The sequence below is a fragment of the Budorcas taxicolor genome, chromosome 17 (assembly GCF_023091745.1).
Source record: "Budorcas taxicolor isolate Tak-1 chromosome 17, Takin1.1, whole genome shotgun sequence".
Lineage (NCBI taxonomy): Eukaryota > Metazoa > Chordata > Mammalia > Artiodactyla > Bovidae > Budorcas > Budorcas taxicolor.
In genome coordinates, this window is record NC_068926.1 from 51,510,698 (window position 1) to 51,524,444 (window position 13,747).

At 58.9% G+C, this 13,747-nt stretch overlaps 1 protein-coding gene across 8 annotated transcripts in view; it reads left to right on the forward strand.

Moving 5' to 3' along the window:
* The window catches only part of NCOR2 (nuclear receptor corepressor 2), a 236,966-nt gene that overhangs the window by 199,133 nt on the left and 24,086 nt on the right, over window positions 1-13,747 (forward strand). For 7 of the 8 annotated variants that reach the window (XM_052654728.1, XM_052654729.1, XM_052654735.1 and 4 more), the window contains 8 exons: window positions 1,211-1,331; window positions 2,489-2,660; window positions 7,042-7,203; window positions 8,323-8,462; window positions 9,136-9,238; window positions 9,444-9,548; window positions 9,849-9,952; window positions 13,018-13,168. In XM_052654728.1, coding sequence (XP_052510688.1) covers window positions 1,211-1,331; window positions 2,489-2,660; window positions 7,042-7,203; window positions 8,323-8,462; window positions 9,136-9,238; window positions 9,444-9,548; window positions 9,849-9,952; window positions 13,018-13,168 — 1,058 coding nt within the window. The remainder of the gene's footprint in view (window positions 1-1,210; window positions 1,332-2,488; window positions 2,661-7,041; window positions 7,204-8,322; window positions 8,463-9,135; window positions 9,239-9,443; window positions 9,549-9,848; window positions 9,953-13,017; window positions 13,169-13,747) is intronic. The other variant, XM_052654730.1, reaches the window with a different exon arrangement.

The window sequence follows — 13,747 nt, forward strand, 5'->3', positions numbered from 1 at the left end:
GCACACACTAGGGGCTGTGCCCACAGGACCCTCAGGCTTCGCTGACCTGTCTTGTGATTCTCCCTCCTGGCTGAATCCTCCTGGCGTGCACACTGTTTGATTTCCTCAGGCCTGCTGTGTCTTCAGGGAATGGTGGTCCCAGGTGGGACTCGAGAGCTGGGTAGGAACCCGGCAGCCCTGGTGCAGGGGTGAGGGGCTCTGAGGCTGGGGCTCTGAGCTTCTGCCCTCGAGACCTCGTGCCAGCTGATGAACCAGACGGGGCTTGTGGCGTGGCACCGGGCCAGGGCTGTTGTGTCCTGGAAAACCCTGAAGACCTTTCAAGGAGGGGACACTGGTGAGCAGCTCTGGAGCCACGTCCCAGGGCAGCCTCTGCCCCAGGCACCCAAGACACTGTAGCTCTTCCCTGGGGTGACCCCAGCCCTGGCATCCCACCATGTTTTAGCCCCCTGCCCTTCCTGCCCGCCTCTGTGCACCCATGTGCAGACACGGCGCGCGCACACACACACACACACACACACACACACACACACCGTGCACCCTTAGCAGGTTGCTGCCCTGTTCTGCATGTCAGCAGCAGATAGACGTGACCTTGCTTTAAAGGACAAGCCACCTGCAGGCCCAGCCCAGCACTTATGGCTACAGGGCGGGCGGTGTACACGCTGACCCCCCGCCCGCAGAGCTTGCGCCCGGTTAGCCAAGATTCCGGTTAGCCACGCATTCTGGTTGAGTGGGAGGGTGCTCCAGCCCTTGTCTCCAGTAAGCAGGGCCCACTCAGCACCATACCTCAGGCCCCTACCCTGGGGCCTGAGCCTCTCATACTTGGGTGATGAGTCATCTCCCTGAATCTCTTAAGCCTCCCAAGCCTTAATCACGTTGATTCTTGGGTTTCCCAGCAGCTTCCCAAGGGCCAGTCGTGGTACGGGCCCTGAGTGTGGGCTTCTCTGGGACTTCCCTTGTCCTGGGCCATCTCGGGAGCATTTGATCCTCTGGGCTGGGGTGGGAGGAGTCTTGGTCCCTTGTGGGGCCTGAATGGAGCAGAGGAGGGAGAGAGGAGCCCCCACCCCGACCCCAGGTCTCCCCGGCGCTGGACGTTCGCCTCCCTCTGGTGGCACCCCCAGCTACATCATCCAAGCAGGAGCCAGGAGAGGCTGTGAGCCCATGGACCTGACACTGGTTTCCCCATCCCCCCTGCCGTCCCCCCTGCCCCCAGGCTCCTGTCACCACGGCCCAGCCTCCTCACCCCGACCAGTGACACCAGGACCAACGCCTCGCCCCAGAAGCCGCTGGACCTGAAACAGCTGAAGCAGCGGGCAGCCGCCATCCCCCCTATTGTGAGTCCCGGGCCCACCTCCCATGACCCAGGACCCCCACCCAGCCAGGACCCGCAGAGCCCCGTGACCTTTACTTCCTGTTGGGGAGACAATAAATCAGGCTGATCGCAAGCCAGGGAGGTGGAGGCCCGGCACCTGCAGCCCCTCGCTTCCCACCACCTCCTGTTCCCTATAGAAATCCTCATGGAGACAAGCAGGAACAGTAGGGGGGCTGGAGGGCCCCCAAAGTTCCCGGCCTGCAGGTCTCCTCCCTCTGGCATCCCAGCCTGGCAGCTCTCACCATGCCACCTCTGCCTGCCGAGGGTTCTCCAGAGCCCCCCAGACCAGGCAGGAAGCCCCCCACTGTCACACCACCTCAAAGAGGAGGGCAGGGCTCCACCAGTTAACTTGAGACCCTCTGCAGGGGTTGGGGGGTTGTCCAGAAGATTCTCCAGGCCAAGCAGGAGGATCCTCAGAGGTGCCGTAATTGTAACGGCTCAGTCATTGGTGGTACTAGTGGTAAAGAACCCGCCTGCCAATGCAGGAGACGTAAGAGATGCGGGTTCGATCCCTGGGTTGGGAAGATCCCCCTGGAGGAGGGCATGGCAACCCACTCCAGTATTCTTGCCTGGGAAATCCCATGGACAGAGGAGCCTGGTGGGCTACAGTCCATAGGGTGGCCAAGAGTTGGACACGACTGAAGCGACTTAGCACACTCACATAGTCATTGCCCTCTCCCAGTACATGAGCCTGGCCTTCCCGTGCACCTGGGGGCTGGGGGCTGAAAGACTCTGAGCTGACCAGGGCTTTTTGAGTGAGGGGCACAAGGAGTGCCAGTCTGTGCTGCCTGCTCCCCACAGCCGGGCACTGTCCCATTTGTCAACTCTGATCTCTCTGAGACCCCGAGAAATTTGGGGAAGGGGGAAGGGGCTAGGGGCAGGATAATGAAGGCTCCCAATCCACAGCCAGGCACCTGGGATGGCTGGGCATACCCCCTACACTATGCACAAAGCCCTCCCTTCCTGGCCCTCAAGCCATGTGCTCTTGGGCGTGTTGTTACCTCTCCTGGGCCTCAGTTTTGAGGCTGGTCCCACGCAGGGGGCCTGGAAGGCTTTCCCTAATCTCTGGCACCCGCAGACAGCCTGTAAAGACGCTTTCTCCTCCTGGCTTTCCCCCAGCAGGTCACCAAAGTCCATGAGCCGCCCCGGGAGGAAGCAGCTCCCTCTAAGCCAGCTCCCCCCGCCCCCCCACCGTCGCAGCACCTGCAGCCGGAGAGCGACACCTCCCAGCCGCCCAGCAGCAGCCCTCGAGGCAAAAGCAGGAGTCCTGTGCCTCCTGCCGAGAAGGAGGGTAAGTGTTTGTCAGTGGCTGAGGGAGTCAGAGGGAGAGGGGGCTGATGGGCGGGCATAAGGGGCCTTTTGTGTATGCCGAGCAGCTGTTCCCAGCTCCATGGCTGTGCTGGTAGGACAGGCCAAGTTAATGAGTGAAACACGTGGGAGTGAGGCAGTAGGGGGTGGTGGGGACTGCAGCATGGAGAACTTACGCTCTTTCTGAAGTGGGCTCACGTTGGCCTTAGCCAAGAGTCACCACGTGGCAATTCAGGCCTGGGGTTGTGGGCTGTTCTTTCAGAGAAGCTAGAAATCCATCTTTTCATGTGAAATCTTAAGAGTTTCTCAACATTGGCAACTTCTCAAAATTTCCACAAGCTTTGTGCGTATACGAAAACACGTCTATGGCTGTTTCTGGTTCCATGTGATTCAGTCCACACGTGAGCTTCTAGAACCATGAGGCTCAGCGCCAGCTGGCAACAACTCTGGGCCTGGGCAGGAAGCACTGCCCTCTCCAGCTTTCACCCTGACCTTATTCCAGGCCGAGGTCACTGGGTTCACTGGGGAGCCAGTGAGTGATTCCCCGAGCAGCTGTGTTGCAGCAACTGCCCGGGGCGTGCTTTACTGTCACCACGTGAAGTTCAAGGTCAGGAGACAGGTGGGGTCTGGTTTCTTGTTCTCTGGATCTTCTATCTCTGCCCCACTCCCCACTGGCCCCAAGAAGTCTCAAGCCTGTATCCCTAAGGGACACCCCTCCCAGATCAGCCTGTCACAGCACAAGCAATGGGGGCTGACCCTCTCCCTCCAAAGGCTCCCCCCACCCTGTGCTAGCCCAGGCTCCTGAGGGCTGCTCTAGGGGTCCGAGAGCAGCAGGACCCCAGGCACTGTCACTGTCCAACACAGCCAGGGACAGACTCGGTGGCCAGGGCCATATGCGCCATCACCGCGAGCAACTTCTGGTACGGCATCTTGCCGTCTCTAGAAAGTCAGGCTGGCCCTTGGCCATGGACCTCCCTGAGGGCGGTGCTGTGTGTCTGAGGACAAAAGCAGGGCTGTCCCTAAAGGAGGCCAGCTCCACACGTCACAAGTGACAGGGGTCTGCCAGACACCTCCTGGCTAATCGGCCCACCCCCACCTATCTCCCTGCGGCTACCTTCACCTGCCATAGGAAGTCTCAGATGCCACCCACGTGGACGGGCATGCATCCATCCAGCGTGTGGCCAGGGGATCAGGACATGTGTTGAACACCCACGATTGCCAAGCACTACCCCTGGGTAGTGTGGGTCTGGCAGTGAGCAGGATGAACTTCCTCCTCCGGGCAGCCACCCTTCTTGTGAATGAGAGTATGTTAAGCAGGGGAACACATAAGGAAGCAAGATGACCTCAGGGTAGTTCATGGAACGAACGAGACAAAATGGGGTGAGTGACGAGGGGCTCAGGGAAGGGGTCTCCGAGACCAGGATAAAGCAGTGGTGGGGAGATCTGGGGGAAGGGCATTCCAGGCACTGGGAACAGCATGTGCAAAGGCCCTGGGGTAGGAACAAGCTTGGTGTGTCGGTGGAGCTCCCAAGAGGTCATGGTGGCTGGGGAGAGGGGAGGGGAGGATGGGGGATGGGGACCAGATTGTGTAGGGTCTCGTAGGCTATGGTGCTATGGACCTTTGGTCTCGGGTGCAGGAAAAGAAAGCCTTTGCAAGAGGGACTTTCAAGGTGTATGTGTTTGTTGGGGACTGAGGAGAGGTCAGGCTGTCCGATTTCTATTTTGAAAAGATCTCTTTTTCTGTGACCATTGTTGGGAAGAAAGGGCTACAGGGAGCTGTGGGCAGATGGAGGAGGGCACAGCGCTGTTCCTGGCCAGCAGTGGTGGCAGTCTGGACTATATGGGTGACCGTGGAGATAGAAGGAAGGTGGGGGTGCCTTGGAATTTTGTTTCAGAGGCAAAGCCAGTGGAACCTGCGGAGGAGCCTAATTGTGGGGTTGAAAGCAGGGTGTCAACTGCCTCCTGGGACCCTGCCGGTCACCCACGCTGGGCCCGGGACTCCCCATGAGTGGGGGTGCGGTTTGCTGGGCAAGAGTGTAGTGTGAGACATGGGGTCTGGTCTGGAAGGACATTCGAGGGCCAGGGCACTAGCCCAGGGCGGGGTAGCTGCATGGCAACGTCAGGGGCCCACACAGCCTCGGCCGGCACCAGATCTGAGCCAGGTCAGGCTGCGCTTGGGTGGCTGGACACCGCACAGGGCCAGGCAGAGCCTGCTGGGACAGGTCACAGGCCCTGTCCCGGGAGAAGGTGAGCCACCTCCCCCCTGCTTTCTGAGTCTGGCGTTCGGCCAGTTGGCACGGGTGGAGGGCCGCGCCGTTTCCTGGAATCGCTCGGCAGCACCAGAGATGGCGCACCTGCCGTCGGGTATGGTGGCCTGCCCTGCGGCTAGCACCCTTAGGCACATGCATGAACTTGACACCCAGCTCGACCTCTCTCTGGTCTCTCCCGCTCCCCTGCCCCGTGGCTCCGCCCACCCCCTCGGGCTCCCCGGGCCCAGCTGGAGGAACAGGTTGTCTCTCCAGGCTCTCGGCCACCCGCCCAGCCTGGCCAGGGCCCAAGTTTCCCTTCCAGCACCGGAGGCCTCCTGCCCCCTCCCACCGCAGCTGGGGCTGAGCTGGAGAGAGCAGCCCGGGTGCGCACAGGGTCGGGTCGCTGGATGAGCGCCATCCAGGGCATTTGGGGATTTTTCTGGGCCCAGTGCAGGCCCTAGAGAGGTGCTCCATTAGAGGAGATTGAGTGTAAGAACCTCTACCTGGGTTACTGCCCGCATGTGTGACCCCCTCTCCTGCGGGCTACCCCCACCAGCAGGCACATAGGTCCAGCAGGAGCTCTGTCTCTCCCAGGAGAGATGGGGGCGGTGTACAGCATACACAGCCTCCATCCCTCCTGCTGGGCCCACAGCGGGCACCTCTCATCGCTGCCAACACACTCCCGCTCACCCGGCTAGGTCTTCAGAACCTCACCCCTTTGTCATCTGGAGGTGGCCCCAGGGAGGACACCTGCCTGCTGTTCCCATCCCAGGCCCAGCGTTCCCAAGTTGTTAGCAGCCGCTTACTCCCCGGTCCCCCCACCCCACCCCCCAGCTCCCATGGGTCTTCCAGCCTGATACCAAGTCTCAAGGGAGAGGTTTGGTGCTTAGGACTGATTTCAGCAGCGAGAGGCCACAGGAGAACTCCGTGAAGACAGCCTGGTCTTTGGCTGTGTCTGCAGGCAGTTCTCAGGCCTGAGAATCTAGGGTCAATCATTGCTCCTCTTCTGGTGCTCAGGGTGTGTTGCGAAGGTTAAGGTCACAGCCTGCAGCCCACCTACCTGGGCTCAGGGCTCCTGCTCGCTGGCTTTGAGCCTTTAACCTGGTGACTTCGCCTCTCCGAGCCTCTGTGTTCCCATCTGCAAAATGGGGATAATCCTCATCAGTTCCTGGAAGGGTGTTAGGAGGATAAACAAGTCAGTCCACACAGTGCTCTTAGTTGGAGCCCCCATAGGAGAGCTGTTCTGTTATCTGCTGCTGCAGCGGCCGTGAGGTCAAGGGGTCAAATCCTGACTTGGCCAAATGTTTGCTGGCAACCCTAGATAAGTCCATCAACGTGTCCGTACTCAGCTCCCATTCCACAGCGCCGGGCCTGGGTGCTGTCTTCCTCCCAAGTCTGCGAGGAGGCTCGTTGAGTTCGTGCTTTCAAAACACCCGGCCCAGTGCCCGGATGTGGAACTCGCTAGTATACAGGCTGACCTGCGCGTGCTGTCCCAAGCATGTGGGCTCCTAGCCACACCTGCCAGAGCACACATACACGGGTCTCAGCAAACTGTTCCGACTGCCTTCATCATCTAAAGAGATCAGCAAGCCTCTCCGGAAAGGGCCAGATAGTAAATATTTCAGGCTTTGCGGGCCAGTCTCTGTCGCAACTCCTCAGCTCTGCCGTAGATGATAAATAAGTGGGTAGACGTGACCACGTTCTGGTACAAGTGTACACGCAAAATCAGGCGATGGGTGGGCCCCTTGCTGTCACCTCCATCCCCTGGTTGGGAGGTTTGTCCAGGCCCCTCACTCACCTGGGGCCGGGCCAGCACCTGTGTCTTTCCAGGGCTGAAATCAAGGGTTGCAGAGAGGCCCCCAGCCCACTCCCGAGGCACACTCATGCTCAGGAGGACATTAGCAGAGTCAGAGTGGTGCCTGGTCTACAGACTTGGGGGAGCTCCACCCTAGGAGCCCCCCACCTCCCCATCACTGTTGGTCGGGACCCTGCTCTGGCCGAGGCTGGCGCTGCAGGCAAGGGGAGGGGCGCTCATTTGAGCAGGGCAGCCAGGGCTGGGGGCCTGAGGGCTGGCTGAGCGTGGCTGACTACCTGCCCTGCCTCACCCCTCAACAGAGAAGCCTGTGTTCTTCCCGGCCTTTGCAGCTGAGGGCCAGAAGCTGCCCGCGGACCCCTCGTGCTGGACACCAGGCCTGCCCTTCCCCGTGCCCTCTCGCGAGGTGATCAAGGCCTCTCCGCATGCCCCTGACCCCTTGGCCTTCTCCTATGCCCCACCTGGTGAGTAGTTCACCCCAGCCTGGCCTCCTCCACGAGTCAGCCAGCAGGCAATCACTGGGTACCACCAGTCACCCACCAATCACTGGGCACTGCTTGGAACTGCATGCAGAAGGATCTTAGAATCTGACGGGTCCTAATGGGAGGGATGGTCTGGTCAGTGAAGGGAAAGGGGGCTCCGCTGAGGTTTGAGGAATCTCCAGCATGACAACGGAAGCACTGGTACTAGGGAGCCATGGGAGGTGCTTGAGCTGATGATGAGAGAGGCAAGTTTGGAGTGGGAGCACCAGCTCCCACCAGTGACTTAGAGCTGGAGAATGAGCAGGTCGAGAGAAAGGTGTAAGTAGGGGAGGAGACAGCTTTGGCTTACAAACATAGGCTGGATTTAGATCTTTCTTGAGGTTCCCAGTCCTGCTCGGCCCTACCAGCCATAGAAGGGGCAAGGCTAGAGGTGGATGAGGACTTTAATTAGCAAAGGTCATCCTCAGCAGAGCTGATCCTGCAGGACTTATGAGCCAAAAGAGCCAGAAAAACAGGGAAGGGTATGCCAGGCAGTGGGAACAGCATGTGCAAAGGTCCGGAGGCAGGAAAGAGCCAGCGAAGCTTGAGACACTGAATCAGAGTGCCATGGTGGAAGCGCAGTGCCCAGTGAGCCTGGGGAGACCACACCCGCAAGGTCAGGTGAACCTGAAAGCTGTGTCACAGGCTAATACCTTACCCTGGAGGCAGTGGGGAGCCACAGAAGGGTCTGCAGGGGAGGCAGGGGGAGCAGGTGAGCCAGTAGACTTTGAAAAAGGTCCTTTTGGCTCCTGTGAGCGGAATGAGCTATCAGAGGGTAAAGGAGGGATGGGGAGACCAGTTAAGGAGTCTAGGGAGAGTGGAGGGACCTAGTCCAGGACCCGGAGGTGGGGTGGATGGAGGGAGGTGGGGTGGGTGGAAATAGTGGTGTCTGAACCAAGGATGCAGACAGCTCCTCAGGGCAGAGTTGGGAGAGGAGCAGTAGGGGGGCATGTGTGGACAGGCACTTCCCTGGACAGGACAGGGACACGGTGGGGAGAGGCCCTGGGGGCTGTATCTCTGACTGCTCTGGAGCCCCATGAAGGACAGACATGTGCCCTGCAGGTCACCCGCTGCCCCTGGGCCTCCACGACAGCGCCCGGCCCGTCCTGCCACGGCCACCCACCATCTCCAACCCACCGCCCCTCATCTCCTCCACCAAGCACCCCAGCATCCTCGAGAGGCAAATGGGGGCCATCTCCCAGGTGAGGTGGGAGGGCCAGCCCCCCAGAAATACCTGTGCCAGCTGGTGCCCAGAGAATAGCCCCTTCCTCTTTCAAGGGTTTGGCCTTTCCATCTGTACAGTTGGGGGAGGGGTAGCTGGGATCGATGGTGTCTGGGTGGGGGCCAGGCACCCAAGTGGCTAGGTCCAAGCTGGCTGCAGCCTGCCCCAGGCTTCAGGACCTTGGGAGGTCACCCCATGGGGCATTCGAGAGCGGGGGCACTGCATCCAGACTGTGCGGCCTTCGGCAAGTTACTTAACCTTTCTGCACCTCCCTGTGAAACGGAAGAGCACGCTCACTAGACACCCAGCACCAGCATGTGCAAAGCCTTGGTCTGCCTGCCCCTTCATCTCCCTGACCTGCCACCGTGTGTTGCAGGGCATGGGCAAGGCTTCCACTTTGCCCAGATGCTCGTGGGCACCATTTCCTTCAAACCAGGTCATGATGGCCACCACACAGGTGAGGGCCCTGAGGCTCAGGAGAGGCAGTGACTTGTCCACAGTCACTCAGAGGAGCAGCGGGGCCGGGACTTGAGCCCCAGGCCTCTCTGACCCGTGTGTGGTCCCGAGGTTCCCCTCCTCTTGCGCTGTCATGAAAGCGGGTGTCAGGACGCCCTGGTTGAAGCCTCTGGGACCCATGACCTCTGCCCCCACAGGGAATGTCGGTGCAGCTCCACGTCCCATACTCAGAGCACGCCAAGGCCCCCGTGGGCCCCATCGCCATGGGGCTGCCCCTCGCCATGGACCCCAAGAAGCTGGGTAAGGATCCAGACCCCCCAACCTAGACGGCCGAGGCTCATCTCCCACCCTTTGTGTCAAGGGGTGAGGAAGGGCAATTTGGCCTTTGGGACTCTGGCCTGAGCATGGGGGGAAGGACCCCCAGCCCCTGGGTAGGGCGGGGAGGGGGGCCATGCCTCCAAATCCCTGCCCTGTGGCTCTGCTCACCGCTCTCGCCCATCCCCAGCACCGTTCAGCGGAGTGAAGCAGGAGCAGCTGTCCCCACGGGGCCAGGCAGGACCCCCTGAGAGCCTGGGGGTGCCTACGGCCCAGGAGACATCCGTCCTGAGAGGTGAGGGCGTGGGAGCTGGGCATGAGGCATGGTGTCTTGCCCTCATCCCTGTGGCTGCTCCTCCATCCCAGGGAGGGTCGAGGCAGGAATAAGACCCCTTATCCAAACCCTGTCTGAGAAGTGTCAGCTCCCAGAGGGTTTGACAGCCTCTCTTCCCGAGTGTCTGTCTCTCCATTTAGGGGCAGGGGGACTCTGCATTGAGACACCACGAGTGGAGGGGGTGGAACTTGCAGGTCACCAGGAGCACAGTTGGGGTGGCCCTGGGTCCGGCTCTTAAGCCCTGTGTCTCATGTCTTCCAGGGACGTCTCTGGGCTCGGTTCCAGGCGGAAGCATCACCAAGGGCACCCCCAGCACGCGGGTCCCCTCCGAGAGCCCCATCACGTACCGCGGCTCTATCACCCACGTAGGTGTCCGGGGCCACAGCGTGCGGGACCAGGGTGGGACTCGCAGGCAGCATTCTGGACGTGGCCCCGATTGTGGACAAAGCAGTGGGCAGCCCACCCACTCCCCGCCGGCATCCCTGTGCGGCCCCCGCCCCAGTGGATGGGGTGGCTTCCTGGGGATACCCGCTTGTTCTGTGAGCATTCATCTTCTCTCCTGGGAGCCAGGCATTTAATGTGCTGAACAAAAACCTCGAGGCCCCCCGAGGAGCTGGCAGGGTAGTGGAGGGAGGCAGACCGGTGAAAACTGAGCGGTGATTTCAGACTTTGAGTCAAACACTGCGATTAAGAGCATCCAGTGCTGCTGAGGCCACATAGACAGGGGAGCTGGGGGAGACCTCTCAGAGCTGTGACCCCTTTAGGAACCTCAGGGAACAGCATTCTGGGCCCGGGGAAGAGCACTCCCTCCCATACGTGTCTGAATGATGAAACTTCAGGCTGTAGGCTCTGACAGTGAGGTGTCTTTGCACCCCAGAGGCCTCAGATCCCACCACGGAGGGGGGCCCTCATGCTTCAAGTTTCTCTAAGACCTGTCGGTTTTGAAATCACCAACTTATGAAGGCAGCTGCCGGGTACCTAGGGCCAAAGCAGGCCGCACTCTCACCCAGGCAGGGGACCGACGCCCCCGACTCGGTTTTGAAACCCTTTTGGTAAAATTGTCTCTCGCTGAGTCATTCTCATATTGAGTTGAGTCGTTCAATTTTGTCTGACTTTTTGCAACCCCATGGACTGCAGCGTGCACACCAGGCCTCCCTGTCCCTCACTATCTCCCAGAGTTTGCCCAAGTTCATATTCATTGAATCAGTGATGCCATTTAACCATCTCATCCTGTCACCCTCTTCTCCTTTTGCCTTGAATCTTTCCCAGCATCAGGGTCTTTTTCAATGAGTCGGCTTTTTGCATCAGGTGGCCAAACTATTGGAGCTTCAGTTATCAGTACTCATACAGAGTAGGGATTCTTAAATCACTTTTTTTTGGCATGTGGGATCTTAACTTCCCAACCAGGGATTGAACCCGCACCCCTTGCGTGTGAAGTGCAGAGTCTTAACCACCAGATAGCCAGGGAAGTCCTGCTGAGTCATTCTCATAGAGTGGTTTGGGATTAAAGGTCGCCATCTGAAGTGCCTGGGCATCCATTGGCCTCTGCTTTCCAGGTGGCCGTGACCCGAGCCATGTTGGTCATTCACACCCCTGTGATGGTTGTTGGCAGAGTGTGGCAGCTGCCAGATATGTGCAGGTCAGACTTTCCCACAGCCTCTCGACCAGGTGGTGATGAAATCTGTGCAGGCAACACAAACACACAGACTCACACGTACACAAACACACACACAAACTCGTACACACGTAGACTTACAATGGGTGTGCTTATGTCAGCTGCCCCTGGGGAGGCCTTTCCTGATGACATGCAGTTGGCTCCTCTGCCCTGTGCCCTTTTGAGGAGAGAGGTGACTGCCCACCACTGGACCGTCACCCAAACTGAAGCCCATTTATTCTACGCTGTTTGTGCACAAGTCTTCTAAAGTGTGACCAGGGGATCCTGTCTAGGGTGTCTGCTTTGAGACGTCTGGGGAGACCTGTCCGGAGACCTGTTAGGGCATTTTGTTTTTCTCCTCCTTGAAGACCAGGATTTGGGATAAAAGCCCAGGGGGTGCCAGTTGTTGCCCTTACCCCACAGAAGGATGTTTCTTGGCAGAGATGCTCCCATGGAGAGACTCGAAGGGCACCAGTCCCGGGCTTGGCACACGGTCAGACTCACATCTCTGAATCGGCTCTTGGATTCATAGAAAGAGAAGAGAGACGTCTTGATCTGGGGACAGCTTGTCTGTGCCAAGTGCCTTCAAGAGTCGTAGACAGAGATTGCGTCTGTTTTGCAGATGTACAGACTGAGGCTCAGAGAGGCAAAGTGACTTGACAAAGGTCACACAGCAATTCGCTGGTAAAGCTGCTGTTTGCCATCCAGCAGTCTGGCTCCAGATTGATATTCTGACCCTCACACTCATGTTCTTGGAAGTCACCCAAGGCAGGATGCTACCCCATGGGGCCATCTTCTGTCTGCCTGAATACACCCCTCAATAGGAAGCACACTCCCTCTCAGGCCGTAGTTCCTGATGGGGGCAATTTTACCTCCAGGGGACACTGGGCAGTGTCTGGGGACGTCTTTGATCATCACATCTGGAGGGACAGGTTGAGGGGATCACATGGCATCGAGTGGGTAGAGCCCAGGGTGCCAGGGTAGGGGCGCTGCTAAGCGTCCTACAGTGTCCAGGGTGGCCCCCACCACAGAGAAGCATCTGGCCCCACAGGTCACAGTGCCAAGATTGAGAAACCCTGTGTCAGAGCTCAGATTTCTGGTGTCCTGCCCTGATGTGAGTCCCCATTCTCGTTTGGGGAGCGACACGCGGTCACAGGCACGTGGACTGACATCCCAGCATCCAGGCTCTGAGAAAGTACAAGTCACATAGTACAAGTAGAAGCACAGGCCCGGGACCAGACTGCCTGGCTTCCCAGCCTGGCTATGCCCTCGTTTAGCCAGGTGACCCTGGGCGAAGCTACCTGGTGTCTTGGTGCCTCGGTTTCCTCATCTGAAATAGGATCAGTAGTACCTGACTGAGGGCTGTTTCCAGGATTAAATGAGTCGATACCTGTACAGGGTTCAGAGCTTATGATTAATAATATCGCTGATGTTTGTTCCGTGTGGTTGTGTTCTGGAGGGCTCTGCCTCCCCCATTTTTTCTTTTTTCTCTTGGCCACACGGCAGCTTGCGGTATCTTAGTTCCTCAACCAGGAGTTGAACCTCGGTGCCGGCAGTGAAAGCATGGAGTTCTAACCGCTGGACCGCCAGGGAATTCCCTCTGCCTTCCCTTTTGAAGCCGCATGTGTATGAACACGTATGCAGTGATATACACATGTGTGCCTGTGTGGATTTGGAAGGCACACGTGCACACATCCTGGTCATGTCTGGCGAGTTGGGGGTGGGTGCGGTCCCTGGCCAGAGCCTGCAGGTGATCACCCGCCTCCACACCCCCAGGGCACGCCGGCCGATGTCCTGTACAAGGGAACCATCACCAGGATCATCGGTGAGGACAGCCCAAGCCGCCTGGACCGCAGCCGGGAGGATGGGCTGCCCAAGGGCCACGTCATCTACGAGGGCAAGAAGGGCCATGTACTATCCTACGAGGGTGAGTGATGCCGCCATGGCTATGAGAAGCTGGTGGGTGGGCAGGGGCTGGGCAGGCCGTCCCGTTCAGGGCTCTTTGATGTCCGGCAAGGACTCCTGAGGAAGAGGACCAATGGGGACCTGCAGGTGGTTGTTCATCTGGTCACTTGATGTTTACTGGGGGCCACCCATGTGCCAGGGGCTGGGGGTCCAGCAGATGAAGCCCCCTCAGAAGGCTCTCAGGACAACTCCCCTCCCCAGGTACAAATGGAAAGTCACCTTGTTAATCTTGTCATTAAACCTGTCTGTATCCACTGTGGCTTATTCACCAAACCCCAGACTTTGGTGTTTCTGGAGCTAGTCAAGAGAGAAGTTTCCAGAAAATATGGTTGGGGTTAAAGGGCAGCCAGATGTCTTCAGAAAACAAGTCTGGGGGAGTGTGTTGCCCTCCTGTCAGCTGTGTGTGGTTAAGAGCCGAGGAGAAGGAGTGTGTTCCCATTTTCCAGGTGTGGGAGCTGAGGTACAATGGTGTCCAGTGGCCCCTCAGAGAACAGGATCCCTGGGATGGGGGTAGGGGAAGTCTTTGGTCCATTGAGGGGGG